Source organism: Entamoeba invadens, assembly GCF_000330505.1.
Source record: "Entamoeba invadens IP1 unplaced genomic scaffold scaff_1105074726357, whole genome shotgun sequence".
NCBI lineage: Eukaryota > Evosea > Mastigamoebida > Endamoebidae > Entamoeba > Entamoeba invadens.
The window spans coordinates 401,244-420,197 of NW_004443615.1; the positions used below are offsets into that span (position 1 = coordinate 401,244).

Here is an 18,954-nt window from a genome sequence, read left to right on the forward strand (position 1 = left end):
TATTTATTTATGAAGTTTCTTTTGAAGTTCTTTAAATTTCATATTTCTCATCAAATAAATGGCATTGAATTCTCCATAGAAAATTAATGAATTATTAAGAAAAGAGTATATAGAATGTGTGTAGTGATATAAATGGATTTATAAACACGGTGTGAATTAAATAACAGGGTCCGTACTTAACCCTGACTCGTTGTCTTTCTTCTCGTCTTTGCTTTGATTCGACGTGTCTAATAGTTGTTCCGAAGTTGTTTCTTCATTCTCTTTCATATCGCCGTTATCGTCAAATTCAACTTTTTCTCTCTTTTTACTCTCAAAGTTCTTGTCATCCGTGGCTTCATCAGCAGCTTTCTTTATTTCTTTTTCAACGCGAATACCTTCAACCAAAAGAGCGTATTTGATATCTTCGTTCCATCCTTCTATCGTTTTCAAAATGTCTGTAAACGATGGCCGCTTGTCCGGAACTTGGTTCCAACAGCTTGTCATCAACTCCCAGTAGTTATCGTTCATCCCAGTTGGTCTTGGAAGTCTGTTGCCCTCAATAACAAATTGGGGAATCTTCCAAGGTTGGTCGAAGATCTTCTCATCGGTGTATGCGCCCTTCTCTGTATAAGTTTCATACATCACAATCGAGAACGCATAGACGTCTATCGGATATCCATAGTCTTCGTTTTGTAAACATTCTGGACTCATGTACATAGGCGTGCCAATGCCTTGTGTCAACTCTTTATTCATCTTGTTTCGATCTGAAATGTTTCGACACGTCCCGAAGTCTGTTAATTTACCACACACTGCAGAATGTGGGTTGAGTGAATAAATCAACACATTCTCCCCCTTTACGTCTCGATGGAGTATTTGGTTTTGATGCAAAAATTGAAGTGCGACTGCTAAGTCATCTAATATCTTCACCTTCAATGAGTATGAAGCAGAGTGATTGTTCCACATTTTACTCAACGAACCAAACTCGGCAAATTCAGTGACGATGGAAATCTCGCCTTCGGTATAGACAGCGCCAATAAACTCGACAACGCATTGGTGACGCAGTTGAGTCAACATCGAAACTTCGTGATTGAACTCTTTCTCTTGTTCTTGTGTCATGTTTCGCGACTTCATTTTCTTTATTGCGACATCCCTTCCTCTGTACGTACCACGGAACACCATACCAAAGGCACCCTCCCCGATAGCCGGAAGTTGTGGCGCAAGGTCTGTATGATCCAGTTTCAACGACAAATCACTCTCAATGATCAACGACATCTTTGCAGTTTCTTTGTTTTGATCGTCGATGTCCATAGCAATAATACCAATATCATCCGTCACACACGACGTACACAACATTTTTATTTTGAACTCGATTGTGATGGCTTCGCCAGGGTGTAATGAGTACCTCGGTGGGTTCATTTCTAAGTTGTATCGATGTGATGGTGTTGCCAAAATTTCAAAGAAATACGATTTTTTGGTTGTATTTGCTATTTCAATTGATTCAGTGTATTCTTTGTCAACAAGAGCCTTCGCTCTGTTCAATCCAAAGTTAAGTTCCCATGTCTTTGTCTTCAATGGGAAATTTTTGTTGTCCGCGGCCAACAAGGAGAGTTCCAACTCGCTTGTTACCTTAAATGGTTTGATGTTCTTCGTTGCGGAATTTTTGTGGATCATTTTCCATGAGATGAGAATGATGAATATAATCAGAATGATTACTATAAGAACAACGACGGTGACCACAACACCAACAATCACTCCCAAATTGTTCTTGACACACTTACTCTCGTTGTCAGTCTTAAACCCATCCGCGCAAACCTCACACCCACTCTTCATGTTACATTTAATACAATTCTCTAATGTTTTACACTCAACACATTTCCCGTTTTTAATGTAGTGTTCATTATCATCGCATAAGAGGCATTCGGGTTCTTTTTTATTCTCATTATATCCACACTTGGCGCACCCTAGTTCGGGAGGACACGCAGTGCAATTGATCTGCGTGGAATTTTCGGCATAGTACCCAAGAAGACAGTTACCCGCACATCCAGTGACTGTTGGTGTACAAGTCATATTGATAAGACTATACGGACTACAGAACGACCCATTCGACCCTTTGTAATACTCGGGAGCACATGTCAAACACGAGTCGGAGGCTTCACAACTGCCACAACACTCTTCACATCGGATGCACCCCATATTTTGCCCGATAAAATACGATTCACTGCATTGAATACAATATCCCATTGAAGCTTTCACGCACGACTCATCTTTAAGAACACATGAATAGAAGGATCCAACACTTTTCAATATGTAATTTTCAGAACACGCTGTACAGTGATCAAAAGCTCCTTCACATAGTGTACAATTCTCAGCACACTTTTCACATTCTTGTCCATCAGGAGGAACATAATACCCAACAGTTGTTAAATCGTTGTTACACTCTTTGCATCCAGACTGGTCATGTTTTTTACACGTCTCCTTGTTTACTAAGACACACTGGACGTTATCGACAGATCCTCCATTCTTGAAATAGTAGTCTTCAGAACACGTCAAACAGTTTGTTGCTTGGTTGATACAAGTCCCACATGAAACATCACAAGAGACGCACTCAAGCACGTTATTTAAATAATACCCGTTACTGCATCTTTGACACCCATACACAACACTTCCAACTAGACAATTCACATCACTCAACGATTTGCAATATCCATTTGACGGTACAAAATCTGTTTGACATCTAAAACACCTCTCGTTGTTTTCCGGGTCGATATAACACTCCGAACAATTCTTAAGAGTACATTCAACGCACCCGCCAGCTTGTAGCCGATACCCCTCCTTGCATTTCTCGCAGTGGTCCGACTTGGTATAATCCGAGAGGCAATTCTCAATAGCCACGCAGTTGGACGTATTGACCAAATAGTAATTGTTTTTGCACTGAAAACAATTAGTCGAGTCCGTGCACAAGTCGCAATTTGCTGAGCACGACTTACATATTTTGAGTGTGGTATCAAAGTACGACCCATCAGAACAAAACCCACATTGACTTGCGTTCTCTCCAAGGCAGTTTGTACACCCCTTCTGATCTAAAGTCAGGAACGTACCTTCTTTACACGTGTAACAGACTTGGTCATTACAACTCAAACAGTTCTCGTTACATTCGTTACAATAATTGTCCTTTAAATAATACCCTTGGTCACACTCAATACATATCGATGACGTTTTCTCCTTGCAATTGGTTATGATCCCGTTCTCGCGACAGAGTATGTAAGGAACACCACCACTGATCGGATTCGGAGAGACATATAATGTGTAGTTGTCCTCACACTCTATGCATCGATTCTCGGAAAACATCGTTTTGCACCCTTCAAGACCGCGCGATGGGGAAATTAAGAAGACAAAAAAGAGTGAGGTTAAAACGACACATACCAACATTGTCGACTTCTTTTTGTGTTTTTAAAGTCTTTTTCTGATTCTAATTATTGTTATTGGAATAACTAAAAGATAGTAAAAACCAGAAAGAAGTGGCTATAAATGGAAAAAGTTGAAAAAATCACAGAATTTTCTAATGCCAATTTCCCCGTTTTTGTAACGTTAAATAATGTAATTTTTATATCATTATTAATTATGAAAAAAACCAAACAATTTCTTTTTTTTTATTTTAAAAAAATAACCATACACAAATGGTTATACTTACTATTATTTAAATTGTTATGTTTATTATTAATAAATCATAAAAATTCTAGTAATTAACTATACTAATGATAAAATGAGAAGGTAAAAAATCTCGAAATTGAAAAAGTAGAATAGAGCATCATTTGAGAGGGGAAAAAGGCGTGGAAATCAAAGTATGGCGAAAATAGGCAAACCAGATTTACAGCGAATCACAGATTTCGCTGAGCCGATCATCAAGCGCTACAATGCAGAGAACCAACCCCTGGCGTTCTGGGTGTTTGACATCAAGTCCGTCGAGGACGCAATCAACAGGTGGGCAAAAGTTCTTCCAAGCGTCCACCCAATGTATGCAGTCAAATGCAATCCTGAACCACATTTAGTCGAGTTATTGGGTAATTTGGGGTGTGGTTTCGACTGTGCGACCTTGAACGAAGTGAAGGAGGTGTTAAAACTTGGGTTCAGAGTGGAGGACATCACATTCAGTCAAGTTTTCAAGCCATATCGCGATTTGATTATGGCCTACGCACTGGGAGTCCGTTTGACAATTGTTGACTCTGTGAACGAAGTTCAGAAAATCGCAAAATACGCGCCAGATATGGGCATAATGGTTCGAATTATGAAAAATGACACCACTGCCAATTACTCACTTGGAGACAGGTTCGGACTCAGAGACGAAGCAGAGTACGAAGATGTTATAAAGGAAATTGCGAGGCTGAAACTCAACATGAAAGGCGTCCATTTCCATGTTGGAAGCGACTCACAAAATTGCCAAATCTTCAAAGAAGCACTTCAGGTTGCAAAATTTCTTGTTGACATCTCTCACAAATACGGACTTCACCCTGATTTGTTTGACCTTGGAGGAGGGTTTTCCCAAACAGCACCTTTTGAAGACTTTGGAGAGGTCATCGAGAATTCGATCAAGGAACTCGGGTTTCCTGAGGGCAGTCGTTTCATAGCAGAGCCTGGAAGGTACCTTGCATCGAATGCTTTTCATTTAGTAACATCGATCCATGGGAAGAGAGTGAGAAACATAGACGGCAAGCGTGAAATTGACTACACTGTTGGCGATGGAATACACGGCTGTTTGGCGCATTGCCTTCTTTTCAACAGAGAAGACGAGTGCTATTGTCCGACTAAACGATCAGAGGGTGCTGTTTTGTACAAGTCGTACATATTTGGACCAAGTTGCGACGGAAGAGACCTGACTTCGTCTGGGCTTTTCCCCGAGCTGCAAGAGGGTGTTGACTGGATCATCTTTCCATGTACTGGGGCTTATTCAATTTCACTGGCAACAAACTTCAACGGGTTTGAGTCGAAAGAGCACGATGTCCATATCATGAAATCAGAAGATGTTGACAAGATCAAAGTCCCCCCTTATATCGAGAAGCACTCTGTCCATGCGCTGAGGTCTAAAGTACCAAAATGGTTCCAAGAATAAGAGTACTAATTCACCATTAAACATCATTTGAATAACGTATTTTATACACCTTCGAATCAATACTAATACTTATTATCCCAAAAATAAGAAAACAACAAACATCATTTTTTAAACTTATAAAATATATTATGTCTACGATTATTGATGATTTCATTTTCGCAACAGACTTCAACCTGTTCCGAGCAAACAAGAACAAATGTGAAGAGTACCTTACGGAACTTAAGAAAAAATTTTCCAAGCAACAACCAGAGGAGTATTATAACGACCTTTTTTCTGCTCTTCAACAACGGGGCTCACAATGCTCCTCACAAGAAGAGATTGCGTTTGTCATGGACCAAATAGTAAGAATTATTAAACACCCCCACACAGTTTTTCCTTTTCACGTCGTTCAATATTTTTATCAGTATCTTGGGATTGTAAATCGAGACGATAAGCCCGATTATCAAATTGGGTTTTTCCTCAAATCTTTAACGGATGATAATTTCATATTTGGAGATGGGTGGTTGTTGTGGATTTGCCCCCAAGTGAATGCCATGTTTTGGGAAAGGTACATTGTTTTTTATGTCAACTCCACTTTGTGGAACAGCGTCTTTTTGACGCGACTTCAAAAAATCATCCAAACGTGTTTGGCACATTTTAAAAAGCCACTGAAAGATGTGAGCCTGGGATTAGTGATAATTTCCGGGTTCTTTGTTTTTGAGGAATCTGCTTTAAACGATTTGCTTAATGACAGACTCAATATCAATTCTTTTTACAAAGAAAATAAATGTAAATATTCTATGAAGAAAACAAAGGTGTACACTTCACAGTTATTTCCAAAAACTTTTCTTCCCATCAAAAGTCCGAACAATCAAGTTTATGAATATTCCTTTTCAGATAAAAGTTCTATTTGCAGTTATAGTATTGATCTTTACAAAACGTTGATCAGTTTAGAAACGGACTTTTCGGAGGAGATGATTGGAGTGTTGCTGATGTTCCCATCTTTCAAACTGGAGAATGCCAACTACAACGACAACATCTTTAGAAACTCGTATATATTTCTCAATTACTATATTTGCAATACTATATCAGATGTGGTCCAAGTCGAGTTGTATTATGAAATCGAGAACTTTTGTACTTGTAACAAGATCAAGTTTCCAACAAAGAATGTCGTTTTCGAGGGGTTTGAACAAAGTTGTCCACATGTTGAAGAAATTTCAACAATTGACAATACCAAGTCCGAAGACCAAGATGGACCAGAGAATCTGACACAAGAAGTTAAATACAAAGAAACTGAAAAGGTTTCTTTTAAACAAGAAAAGGAAATCAGTCCATATGAAAGAAAGATATTAAAATACTTTGAAAGTAAAGACCCATTAGAACTGGCCACAAACAATTTGATTGTATCAATCTTCCATGAACAAAATGACAGTACAACAAGTTTGATCTTAGACTTTTTGGTGAGATATGCAAAGACAAAAGACATCGCATCATATGGAAACAAATTAATTGGAGAATTGTATTCAACGTTTATGAATCAAAACTTATATTATGAAGAAAAAACACGCAAAATGATGTGTTCGATGTTCAGTTCGCTTATTTCACGTTTGAAAATAACCGTGCCAAAAGATGTCGTGCAGTTCATTCAAAACACTTTTAAAGTAACTTTAACACCAAACGATCAAGTCACTTATGCAACAAGAGAAGAAACATCAGAAATGATGTTCACGTATATCAAACAATTTGGAATTGACTCAAATGAGTGCTGCTGGGAAATTGGAGTATTGTTGGATAATATCATGTCGACACCAAATTTGAAGATCCTTGTAACTGCAAGAAACGACACGCCACTTCGTAAGAATAAATGTGTTGGTCTCACTAATTGTGGTAATACGTGTTTTGTGAATTCAGTCATGCAAAGCATTTTTATGTGTCGCAAACTTCGTCAAGACATTGAAAATGCATTTAAAAACACTGCGTGCACCATTGGAAAAGTACTCAGTCTACTTTCAGCCCGGACCACAACAGTAGAAATGCTGCCGTACTACGAAAAGCTCCGAGATGATCCTTTTGATGGGAGTCAAGACTGTGTCTATATCTTTTTGACACAATTATTGAATAAAATGGAACAAGAGAACCCACAGCTTGTTAGGACATACTTTAGTGTGACATTGAATCACGAAGAAGTGTGTCAAAACTGTCATAAAGTGTCAATAATCAAGGATCAACCTAATTACGCATTTGCAACACCTCTTGTAGACGTCGCACATACAGTCGATTATATTCTTCAACAACAAGATGACACGCAACGAACGTGTCCTCATTGTAATGGTATAACTCACAATCAACGATGTTATTACACGAATGAAGGTGCGGTTTTTGTGATTTGGTTCAAGCGTGTGCAAGTCAGAAATGGTGAGATGTACAAAGACCCCAAACCTGTTGTTATTGAGATGGAAATTGAAGTTAACGATACAATGTACTTTTTAATGGCGGTTATAAGACACGTTGGAAATGTCAATGGTGGACATTATACGTGTGTTGGTCGACTTGGAGATGATGAGTGGTATATGCTTAGTGATACTTATACATCCAAATTTGATTTTAACACCAACTTGAAAGATATTGAAAATGATGCAGTGATGCTCTTTTATATCAAAGCTGAAGATATAGGATTTGACGCAGTTGATAATAGCATCAACTCAATTGCTTATTACAAACACTTATTCGACTCTACCCACTTCCTTGATATCGTCAAGATGTTTAAAGACAAATACCCAACTCTCGAACACTTACACAACATAGAAAACTTTTAATTTAATTATAATTATTAAATTATTAATTATTAAATTATTAATTATTAAATTATAACAACCCAATCAATTAACCTTTCCTGTCCTTACTAGCCTCATGAAATATCTATCTTCATTCGTATTCGCATTTTTCCATAGCTGATCAAAGTAAGAAGTTCCATAGTCTGCAGGCATTTTGTTGACAAACATTTCCTTGCCTTCATAACGGAATCGTACACCTAAGAATGGCGTATTCTCAAAGACCTTTTTAATGATTTTGACCACTATAATAGAATCAGTCAACAAATTAAACGTCCCTCCCGTTTTCAACGCTTTCGCAACTTGGAAGAAGAACTGCGACTTGAACAAATTAGTTGGTGCATTTTCAAACTTAGGAGGCTCGGGGAAGTTCAAGTAGATGTTATCAATTGAATTTGGTAAGATTGCCATAGTGATGACTTCTGCTGCATCTCCCCATATGCAGGAGACATTCTTTACCTCCGCAAACACTTTAGTTGCCCAGTTATTAAACACTCTGTCTTTGTAAATCTCAAGACCAACCCAATTTTGCTTTGGTTGTGAAATAGCTTTGTCGATTAACCACTCTCCATATCCACTACACATTTCTATATTCACTGGATTGGTGTTCCCAAAGACCTTTTCAAAGCTAATGATTTCTGTTGCTTTTGGATAGAGTTGGAAGACATCAGGGGCTTGAGTGAAGAATTGTACTGGTCTGAGTGTATCGGGGTTTGCCTTAACGTTTTGGATGTACGCCTTGATGTACTTTCTTCGGTGTCTCAATTGTGAATTCTGATGTTTTTTAAAGAGTTTGATGGACTTCCTGTAATCATCTTTGTCGTCGTCGCACACTTCTCCAAACTCCCGAAGTAAATCGTCTGCAGCATTGACGTTATTTGTCAAACAGTTATACGTTGCTAACACCAATAACGTAGTTGGTGTCACATCGTCTTTACTTTTCATAGTCTCAGTGAGTTCCTTGATATAGTCATTTGCACTTTCGATTGTATACATAGACGCTAAGTATTCTTTCGTAGTCGGGTCGTCGATTTGGTTAAATCCTCTCTTCATGAAAGTTTTGATCTGTTTGTCGGTGCCCATTCTCAAGAGTCCTCTAAGTACAGTATTAATTGTTCTTATGTTTTCTGTGTTCATCGAATAGAACAACCCTAGTGCTAATTCTATTTGACCGGATCCTAAGTACGCTTTGATCGTAACGGTACGAGTGACATCACTTGGTTTGATATCCAATTGTCGCATTCTTTTCCACGCCTTGTCGACTAATATGGTATCTCCAACTCTTGCCCCTGTGTTCACCATAATAGTCAATGTGTATAAATTCTCAAAGATGTGTCTATCATAAATTCCCCTATACACGTATATGACTTTCGAGTAGTTTCTCTCCTGTGCAGCATCAGACAATATTTTGTTCAACACGTGAATATCTCTCTTTTCAAACGCCTCGTCCAATTCGTCTTTTGATTTCCCTTTTGGAACGTAATAAGGAAGGTTGAACGATATATCTTTAAAATACTCAACAATAGGGTTTAATTTCATCCTCCTTTTAACGGGTTCTCTGTACTCCATTCCCTCTTTCCGTGGGTACCTTTCGCCTTCAAATTGTTTTCCTTCATCGGCTGGTTCTTGAATAGTATCAACTTCTTTGTTCTCCACAGTCTCATGGGATTCTTCCTTACTCATCACTCTCTTCTATTCAAGTTACTAGGGTTTCCTCTATTTTTGGAACACCTCAAAAGACAAATACTATATTTATAGTTTGGTTAATTATTGTTATAGAATTTGTCTTTATCGGTTTGAAAACCGAAGCCTTCTCAAGTGCCATCAAACACAATAAAAAATCAATTCAACAAACTACGCTTGGTAGTCTACAACACGTCACTCAAATGCATATTGTCACTTTTCTCCGGAGTACTCCTCCGTCTCCATTTTCATTGTGAGCAGTTTAGTCTCGTTATCAGCTATCCTCTGTCTTCTACTCAAGTTTGGTCTAACCATTCCCAGACTTGAAAAAGTGTTTCTTGATATGGAAGTTTGCTTCTTATAGAGTTGTTTTTGTTCTTCTTGTTTTTCTTCCTCCGCTTGTTCGAGCTTTTTAGCTTCTTCCATGAAATTGAAATCCTTTCCAAACAACACCGTTTTACGGTGTTGTTTTGATGATTTAATTTCAATCAGATTTGACTTGATTGGATGGTCCATTCCTGCACTTCTCCGTTTTTCTTCCGATGTTTCTAACGTACACGAGTCTCGAAGACTCTCTGAAATTTTCATTTTACTTTCTTCATCTTCATTTTCTTCTTTTTTAAGTTGAAGTAACGACTTGGTTAATTCCTCGTCGTTCGGAAGAGATAGGCGGTACTTTTCTTTCCGTGTCTGGACGCGATTTTTCACTTTGACTTTTTGTGTGAGACATTCGTCGCTTTTGGAGAGGTCTACTGATGCGTCGCACGACTCGACAGAGATCTCAAACATATCAACTATTGTATCTTCCGAATTTAAAGACTTTATATCAGGCTGCACCTCTGCTGTTTGTAACGATTTCCTCTTCTCTGTGATGGGTGTTGTGCCTTGTGACGCCTTCTCCTTCTTTTTGCGCTGGACGACGTCCCACAACTTGTCGCTGATATCTTTAGAGAAGCCAAATGACTCGATATCAAATTGTTCGATATACACAATGTCATTGATATTCAAATACCCAAATTGGACTAACTTATCAGTGACTTCTTCGATCCCCTCTTTCTTCATAAATGCTCTGATTGCCTCGATCGGGTCGGTGTATATCTCCGCCGGCTTTCTCTTCTCCAATTCTGCACCGGAAAATACGTCCTTATATTCGGGGAATAACGTCACAATAAATTTGTTCAAGCGGTAACAGAGGTCGTCCAACTTCTCATCCTCCAAATCCGTCGTTTCAGACTTTAAAAAGTGGATCCCCCTTTTGAACTGAAAACACGCAGAAAGGTTGACCAAATCGTCTTTGTTCTCCGCACACGTCGACGAAATAAACATGACGGGCGCAGTAATCTTTTTGACTTGTGGAATTGTCACACACGAGAAACACAAAGAGCCCTTCTCGACTTGGGGATTCTATTCATTATTAATTCATTTACTAATAACGTACTAGTAACAAACGATTAAAACAATTCCAGCCAACTTGTCTAAACCTTTTGAATGCTTTTGGATCTTATAGGCTAGACATAAAGTAGGACCAACACCAGCACCTTTTCCATATAATATCACACGACTTGGCGATTGTTTTAACGTCTTTGTAACAAACCTCCACACCGTTTCAATATTTGATGCAGTTTTGGTGTCGGAATATGAAGACCCCACGGTGTACCCTGGGTACTCCCACGCAACTACATTTGCTTTAAATATCTCTGCAAGACAAGATAACCAACTTTTGATATCGGAAAGACATTCGTTTGCATCGTGATTGTATAGGATAGTATAAGGTTCGGTTCTATTTATTATTGTTATAACTCTTTGCTAATGGATGAAGGTGCATAGAAGAACAAACACAGTCGACTTCGGTTTGATGTGAAGGATTGGGATATTCTTCGTGTCGATTTTAGTAAGGCCTGTGATAATAGGTTGGACCCCCGTTGAAAATGAGAGTTTCCGGATTTTGGCGCCTTGTTTCAAAGTGATGGGTTGTGTAGGAATGCTCATCCAAAGAAAAACGATCCAAAATTTTTGAGTTGTTCTAATGCTTATTTTTTCTGTAGGTTTTTTATATGATGGCTTTGGCTCTCTAAAATACTTACAAATCCTTCTTATTTTCGGGTACTTTGTAATTCTATAAAATACAATAATATAAATGATTTCCTTCTTATTTTTATTCTATTGTTTTACTATTGTCGAATTATTTGAAAAAAGTTGAGTTCGTATTTTGGCAACATGAAATCAAAATAGAATCACAGAAACTACCATTTTAATTTATAATTACTAGACATATGGTTTATGGGTTGATTAAACAAAAAGAAATCTAATTGCTATAAATTGTGAAAACAAAATGTAAAAGCATTTGTTTCTTTTTTTTACTTGGGAAAACTCCATTCTTTCGTTTTTTGTTAATTTTGTTTTAATATGAAAAAAATAAATTGACATTATCGTACAATCCAATCTTGTCAAATAATCTATTAGTAATAATTGACAAATATTACTATCAAATACCATTACTTTTCTCCAATAGTAAATTATATTTCATATTTATATTTAAATGAATTTAAAAACAATGACAAAGTCTGTCAAAAGAAAGATACTATACTTTTACTAATATTATTATTATTCATTTTTGATCATTGTGACTTGTTCTGGTAAATCAGTGAGCCTTAAGCAATTGGAGAATGCGTATTTGTCCAATTGGACTCCTTTTTCCAGACTTATTTCTTTGATATTGCAACAGTCAAGGAAACACTCCTCTCCTATATGAGTAATTGTTGTAGGTATTTCAATGCAAGTGATAGAGTAGTCATATCTAAAACACTTTTGTGGTAATGACTTGATGGTTTGTGGAAGAACAACTTTACTCAACATGCCACAAAACCCAAAGGCGCTTTCTCCAATAGATGTGACAGTGTTTGGTATTACTATCTCTTTCAAAAAATTTGATTGTTCAAAACATCCAGAAGAGATGTGTACAACGCCTTCTGGTATTTCATTGCCGTACCGGTCCTTGTCTTCCAGTGAAAACTCAACTTGTGAACACGTGATCCCAGACTTATTAAAAATCTTAGACAACCACAGTGGAACTTTGGAGTGTATTTCCTTAAGATTTTCACTTTCAAAGGTGGACAACGACTTACAGAAGGAAAAACACCCTCTCCCGATGTGTCTAAGCTCGTCGCATAACGTCACTTTACTCAAAGAGGTGCATTGCGCAAAGCATGAAGCCCCAAGTGACACCACATTGCTTAAATCTATTTCCTTCAATGCTTTACAACCAAAGAAGCATCTTGGTGGCAATACAAATATATTACCCAAATCAACACGTGTCAATCGCGTTAATCCACTCAATGCACTCTCTTCAACCGATCCAATTTGTTGCGGAATTTCGATGGTTTTGATTTTCTTATCAAAACAGTTGGAAAGCACATTAACATCCTCTGGAATATCTTCTCCAAAGTCTTTGGAGTCGTCCGCAGTGTATTTAATCTTCATAAAAATAAGCTTTTCATCGTCGCAATTAGAAAAGTCGGAGTACGTCACGGGGTATGTCACTACTTGTTTCGGCACACTTTCGATTATTTCGTCTTTGTCACTATACAAAAATTGCTTCTCCATTGCTGGAAACAATTTTTTAGACAAGACAGGGACAACGTTGTATTTGTAAGCTTCAGTGAAACGATAAAACTTTTTGGTCACAGCCATGAGAGTTATTACATCTACACTACTCTTCATGTAGATACCAACAACCACTATATCTACTATGCCCAAGTGCCCTTTTGCGCCTTCAGGAAATTGCCCGTTTGTGTTACCCATCACGCAGAAATGAGTCGTTATACTTTCAAGTTATTGTTCTATTATAGTACACATTAAATAGTTTAATTTACTATTATGATAATAATAATTATAAAATATATATAAAATTATTATTTATATAATTAATACATTAGTTTTTAATCTTGGTATTACATTTTATTAATATAATTACTAGATTTATTAAATTCAGTTGAATTTTTAATTGATTTAAAAAAAACAATAAAATGTTATATATAACAAAAAAACGAATTAATGTTTTTGGATGAAATAAGTTGTCAACACGAGTGCGGTGATGCCAAAAAGAACAACCAAAAATGCAGTTGGAGAGATGCAAAATATCACACGGCTCATCGCTTTGTCGGCCTGCTCTTCACCCCGACTTTTCACTTCAGGCTCTTCATCGTCGTCATCTTTTTTAGATTCTTCCTCATCTTTCTGCTCCTCGACTAATCCATTACTTGGAAGTTCTTGAACATCAGGAGTTGATGTCTTTTCATTGACAACATTGTACTCTTCTCCAACATCGCGTTGAGTTAGAATTGGGTTACTTGGGCTGTAGTCTTCATTGATACTCTCGTTTTGTGGATTTGACATTTGAAAAACACAATTTCGATGAAAATGTTTTTCTGTCAATTAATTAAATAATTGATTTAATAGCTATTTTTACAATTATAATATAAATTAAATAATTTAATTAATACTAATAAATATAATTATTCTAATCTAAAAAAGATAACGAAATAATAACAATTGAATTAATAAAACAATTAAAAACGGTATAATTAAATAAATAATATCATATTCTATATTTATTACTAATATAATATAAGTATAATAAACTATAAAAAATACACATCAAAAGATACGATGAGTCTCCCCACACCAATATGTCGGCGAAAGATCACTGTAGAAATGAAAGAGGCTGCTAAGTCCAACGACAAGTACATCATCATGAAATTTGATCCCCAAAACATATTGAATTGTTACTACGTATTCATTGGTCCAGAAGAGACACCCTTTGAAGGTGGAATGTATTTTGGAAAAGTTGTTATCCCAACTGACTACCCATTCAGACCTCCTTCACTTCTTATGTATACCCCTTCAGGGCGCTTCGCGGTCGATACGAGAATTTGCATCTCTATTAGTGATTGTTTGTTTCGTGGTCTTAAAATGTTATACAAAATGTTATTGACGACAAGTCCATCCCGAAACGTGGAACCCGGCTTATAACATCTCGTCAGTACTTACAGGGTTGTTGTCGTTCATGACCTCAAACGAAACAGGGACGGGTTCTTTCAACGACCCACCACAAAAGCAGAGAGCTTATGCAAAGGCATCAATGGAGTGGAACGCCAAAAACACACTCTTCGCGAAGTTTTTCCCCGAGTTTTTGTGATTGAAGTCTTGAATCACTTTTCGTTTGTGTCTAGATTTGATATTGTTTTTTATACTATTGATATATAGTTTAAAAGACAACCATTTCAATCGCGTCTGAAAATGTTATATTATATTAGGACTTTTACCCGAAAATAGGTGGAATAAACGCCTATTATTAATAACTTTTTCTTCTCTGTTTTAAAAAATATAAAACATAAACTACATTTTATTACAAATATATTATATATGTATAGTATAACTCCCTCATACAAAACATTCCCAAACAAATAAAGCCCAAAAAACCTTAGAAATACACCAGAAATACCTAAGATATCGGGTGCCCAATAATCAGTTGAAAAGAACTTCAAAATACACTCCATCAATGGCAAATCGTTCCATTTATTCAGTTGCTAAAAAAACTGACACATCCATCGCAGCGACACGTGTAGATGATGGTGACGCGTTTGATGCATTTGATGATTTCGACAACATAGAAGAACCAGTTCCTGAAGTCCCCAAACCCGTTGAAGTGAAAGAGGAGGAGATTCAACCAGAAGTCTCTCAAAAAGAGGAAGTCGTTCAAGAAAAAGAGGAGCCAAAAATCGAAGAAAAAACAACCAATAAGCCTGGGTGGTGTTTCGACGATTTCGATGGGGCGGGAACTATCAAACCAAAAATCTACGCGTCGGCTGCGGGGGGATCAAATGTTTCTGTTAAAAAGCCTCGTTTGTTCTTGACTCAAAAAGTATTAGTCCTTTATTATAATATTTTTATAAAATCTAGTTACACACAAAATCGGTACTTTATAAATAAATAATTATTGAATATAGAAAATGTCCTGACTTGCAGAGAAAGCTCGCCCCAAGGAGACTGCTTCTTCGTCTTCAAACGTCGACTGGAACAAATACAAAAACGCCAAATCAATCAGCTCGGACCAACTTTTTGGAAGCGACGAGCCAACAGAATTTGAGAAGGCAAAATTGTCGCAATACCAAAACTCGTCTGCAATTGGGTCAGACGATTTCTTTGGAAAAAAAGAGGAAGAAAGAACTTATAAAGTAAAAGGTGACGATGACGACTGGGGAAATGATGACTTGGCAAAAGTCGCTAATACTTTGGCAGAAGGAGCGTCGAGGCTCGCTACTAAGGCGAAGAACCTCTTTGACGATTTCTAAGAATTTTTTATTGTTTGTTGGGTTATGTACTGTATTATTAAAGTATAAATTTTTGTAGTATTTTTATAATACATATTTATTAGAGACGAAAAACTGTATTCTATAGTTTAAGTGAAATATAGAAAAAATATAATACATTAAAATGAGATATGAAGTTTGTTATTTGAAAAAATAAAATCTCGGATTTAATAAAAATCTTTTTTAATCAAAAAGCTTTTTGTGAACATATTGACAAGTTGTACAACAAGTTTTGCATCAAAAGCTTTCAAAACACTAACAAAATCGGTTTGGAAAGTCCTTAAAAAAAGAGTTAAATTATTAAATTGAACGATATTTAATAAAGTAAAACAAATGGTAAAATAAAGCTCTGTTTGCCAAATAATTTACTTGTTAAGAACATAAAGAAAAGAAAAATGGTAATCAATGATGATAAAGAGACGAGAAGGTTGACTCGAAAACGAAACAAAAAGATTTCAAAGAGAAATAACAAAATTTCTTCTATAAAAGAAGAGGAAGTAGAAAGGAAATATCTCGAAAAATAAGTATGGAAGATCAAACAGCACAAACATGTGAAAACGGAAATTATCAAGAATATCGAACTCCTTTACCATTGAATGGTCAAACTTCTTACCAAACTTATCCACCGTTCTATTACAATATTACTTATCCCTATTATACCACTCAGATGTATCCGTATCAAATGCAATACCAACAATACCAACCATTCCAAAATCAAATTGATGAAGTCGATGCTGCTCAAAAAGCACGCGAAAGAAAGGAGAAAAGACTTGAAGTGCTTGTGTCGCTGATTTTATTTGTTTTAGGCTTCTTCTGTTTGATTACTTGGGTCGTTAACTTGATGCTATTCAATCGAAGTCAAGTCAAAAAGGCTAGAATAATGGCGCAACTCTCTTGGGCTTTTATAGTGATGACCTGGGTATTTGCAGTCTTCACTATTCTCTTCACCAGTACAATTTAGTCCGTTTTGTTTGTATTTCATTGGTTTTTCTTTGTTCTGTTTGACTCCACTTAAGACTCCAAGTGAAGAAGAGTCTACCTTAACTCTAGTACCCATTTTAGTTTATTTTATAATAAATATACTAAAAATATAAATTCAGAGACAAAGATGAAAAAGCAATCAGTTACGCAGAAGAAGAACCATCAAGTGGGTTCGGGAGTGTACTAGAGAGAATGAACAGAAGTGTCCCACCAATTGACAACCCGACGTTCATCGAGACCATAACCAAATTACCGGCAACCTTCATATCAGCAGGATCGATTTCTTTATATGCAATTTGAATAGCCCAAGCACTGACATACCCATTTGTGAACGAGAACAATAACATGATGAAGAACATGTACCAAGGGGTGGTATATGGAATATAGTAATAACAGAAGACTGGTATATAAAAGACGACACGAGACACTGAGAATATGAAGATCAACCACTTATTCCAAGGAATTGGAATATACACACAGAATCTCGATAACAAGTCACCGATCATGAAAATGGTTGTTATGGTCAACACCACAGACGCCTGTTCGAATGAGCTGCTCAACGCCTTATACTGTGTATTAGTGAAAAATCCCGGGAATATTGATAAGGTGACAAAGAACACAAATCCGATGGAGAACAAGTTGATGGCCATCTTCTTGATCAAACGGATGAACGCTTGGAGGGAAGTCTCTTCTTTCAAAATGGTTTGTGTCTCATCTCCAGCGTTCGCGATATTCGTTTGTTCGTACAACTCTTGTGTGATTGGTATCGCGAAGTACATATAGATATACATAGCATATGACGCCATGGCGACCATACAGTTCAAGTAGAACGACAAGAAGAAGTCGCTGTTTGGTTCGTTCTTGAATATGGCCCCTGAGATAATTCGAAGTACTGACGATATCACACCACCGGCAGCCATTCCAATGAAATACATTGCAGAGTGCACTCCGGAAAACATCCCAGACAATCCCATGAATACCGATGCGTTCATGGGTGTTGGTACACCGTTAAGTGTGGACATAATAATCATCACCCAGAACCCCGCTGCATTGGATGGGATATATACCAACACGAATGGAGTGACAATAAATAAGATGATGTGTATAACAAAGGACAAGTGAGCAAATATGTTGAATGGGAATTTTTTGAGGAAAGAAGCGAGGACAGTCAGAATGATGGCAACTAAAAAGTTGAACCAGTTGTAGAAGAGTGGGAAGGTCGAGGTGTAACTGAGTGAGTAGTCAAAATGTGTTGCCAATAAGTCACTCAAATTGAGGAGTGTGTTGTAAAAGAGAAGATAAGTACTTCCAAAGAAAAAGAAGAATACTATAGTGATGATATTCTTCGCGGTCGATAACTTCGGATTACCAAAGGCCATGTGAATGTGATTTTTGGAGTTCCTTTTTAAGAAGATCAGGCTTCTTTAGACTACTACACCTTTCTAACTAATTTCTTGTTTTCTTCTAAACTGGAATATACTTCATATCACAGATTTTTGTAATAAAATATCGGGAAACAATGGGATGGAAAGAAGAAAAATAGAATTTGTTGTGTTACCATTTGAAAATATTTGCTGTGTATTCATATAAAAAAGATACATTAAAATGCATATCTATATTATTAGTACCACATCGAATAAAAGTTTTTGAAGACGAGTGTTGGTTAAAATAAGAAACAATTACTAGATTTAATAACTTTTTTATTTGTAATTTTATAGTTACAAAACAAACAAGAAAAATAATTTCGTGTATAATATTCGTATTATACGGTTTTTTAGTAAATTTATTATAATTGTTTTGATTCATTAACATGAATAATAATGTAAAGTGTTATATGAAAAAAACTAAGTAATTATAATACATAGTGATTTAATTATTATTTTAATATTGTTTCCTATACATTAAATTATTATAATACTAAAAGGGACCTACATTGACCACCACCACCACCTCTTAAAATAGATTTATTTTTTCTATTTCGAATCATATTCAAATTAAAATTATAGTAAATAGGAAACTGGGG

The 18,954-nt window shown here is 36.5% G+C and overlaps 11 protein-coding genes across 11 annotated transcripts; 5 read left to right on the forward strand and 6 right to left on the reverse strand.

Moving 5' to 3' along the window:
- Window positions 1-156: 156 nt before the first annotated feature.
- EIN_371700 (serine-threonine protein kinase, putative) lies at window positions 157-3,408 on the reverse strand (the record flags this gene model as incomplete). Its single annotated transcript, XM_004259481.1, has 1 exon — window positions 157-3,408. One exon carries the CDS (start codon window positions 3,406-3,408, stop codon window positions 157-159), a length of 3,252 nt encoding a protein of 1,083 aa, XP_004259529.1.
- A 415-nt stretch (window positions 3,409-3,823) lies between these two features.
- Window positions 3,824-5,086, forward strand: EIN_371710 (ornithine decarboxylase, putative; the record flags this gene model as incomplete). Its single annotated transcript, XM_004259482.1, has 1 exon — window positions 3,824-5,086. One exon carries the CDS (start codon window positions 3,824-3,826, stop codon window positions 5,084-5,086), a length of 1,263 nt encoding a protein of 420 aa, XP_004259530.1.
- Window positions 5,087-5,214: 128 nt separating this feature from the next.
- EIN_371720 (hypothetical protein) lies at window positions 5,215-7,881 on the forward strand (the record flags this gene model as incomplete). The annotated part of the gene is made up of 1 exon (XM_004259483.1): window positions 5,215-7,881. The coding sequence occupies one exon, from the start codon at window positions 5,215-5,217 to the stop codon at window positions 7,879-7,881; it is 2,667 nt and encodes an 888-aa protein (XP_004259531.1).
- Window positions 7,882-7,944: 63 nt separating this feature from the next.
- Window positions 7,945-9,579, reverse strand: EIN_371730 (methyltransferase, putative; the record flags this gene model as incomplete). Its single annotated transcript, XM_004259484.1, has 1 exon — window positions 7,945-9,579. The coding sequence occupies one exon, from the start codon at window positions 9,577-9,579 to the stop codon at window positions 7,945-7,947; it is 1,635 nt and encodes a 544-aa protein (XP_004259532.1).
- Window positions 9,580-9,792: 213 nt separating this feature from the next.
- EIN_371740 (hypothetical protein) lies at window positions 9,793-11,568 on the reverse strand (the record flags this gene model as incomplete). Its single annotated transcript, XM_004259485.1, has 3 exons — window positions 9,793-10,983; window positions 11,029-11,359; window positions 11,417-11,568. 3 exons carry the CDS (start codon window positions 11,566-11,568, stop codon window positions 9,793-9,795), a joined length of 1,674 nt encoding a protein of 557 aa, XP_004259533.1.
- Window positions 11,569-12,183: 615 nt separating this feature from the next.
- Window positions 12,184-13,380, reverse strand: EIN_371750 (hypothetical protein; the record flags this gene model as incomplete). Its single annotated transcript, XM_004259486.1, has 1 exon — window positions 12,184-13,380. The coding sequence occupies one exon, from the start codon at window positions 13,378-13,380 to the stop codon at window positions 12,184-12,186; it is 1,197 nt and encodes a 398-aa protein (XP_004259534.1).
- A 249-nt stretch (window positions 13,381-13,629) lies between these two features.
- On the reverse strand, window positions 13,630-13,974 carry EIN_371760 (hypothetical protein; the record flags this gene model as incomplete). The annotated part of the gene is made up of 1 exon (XM_004259487.1): window positions 13,630-13,974. One exon carries the CDS (start codon window positions 13,972-13,974, stop codon window positions 13,630-13,632), a length of 345 nt encoding a protein of 114 aa, XP_004259535.1.
- Window positions 13,975-14,247: 273 nt separating this feature from the next.
- EIN_371770 (ubiquitin-conjugating enzyme E2, putative) lies at window positions 14,248-14,776 on the forward strand (the record flags this gene model as incomplete). Its single annotated transcript, XM_004259488.1, has 2 exons — window positions 14,248-14,530; window positions 14,580-14,776. 2 exons carry the CDS (start codon window positions 14,248-14,250, stop codon window positions 14,774-14,776), a joined length of 480 nt encoding a protein of 159 aa, XP_004259536.1.
- A 363-nt stretch (window positions 14,777-15,139) lies between these two features.
- Window positions 15,140-15,932, forward strand: EIN_371780 (hypothetical protein; the record flags this gene model as incomplete). The annotated part of the gene is made up of 2 exons (XM_004259489.1): window positions 15,140-15,482; window positions 15,607-15,932. 2 exons carry the CDS (start codon window positions 15,140-15,142, stop codon window positions 15,930-15,932), a joined length of 669 nt encoding a protein of 222 aa, XP_004259537.1.
- A 544-nt stretch (window positions 15,933-16,476) lies between these two features.
- Window positions 16,477-16,911, forward strand: EIN_371790 (hypothetical protein; the record flags this gene model as incomplete). Its single annotated transcript, XM_004259490.1, has 1 exon — window positions 16,477-16,911. One exon carries the CDS (start codon window positions 16,477-16,479, stop codon window positions 16,909-16,911), a length of 435 nt encoding a protein of 144 aa, XP_004259538.1.
- Window positions 16,912-17,074: 163 nt separating this feature from the next.
- On the reverse strand, window positions 17,075-18,310 carry EIN_371800 (equilibrative nucleoside transporter, putative; the record flags this gene model as incomplete). Its single annotated transcript, XM_004259491.1, has 1 exon — window positions 17,075-18,310. One exon carries the CDS (start codon window positions 18,308-18,310, stop codon window positions 17,075-17,077), a length of 1,236 nt encoding a protein of 411 aa, XP_004259539.1.
- Window positions 18,311-18,954: the final 644 nt, after the last annotated feature.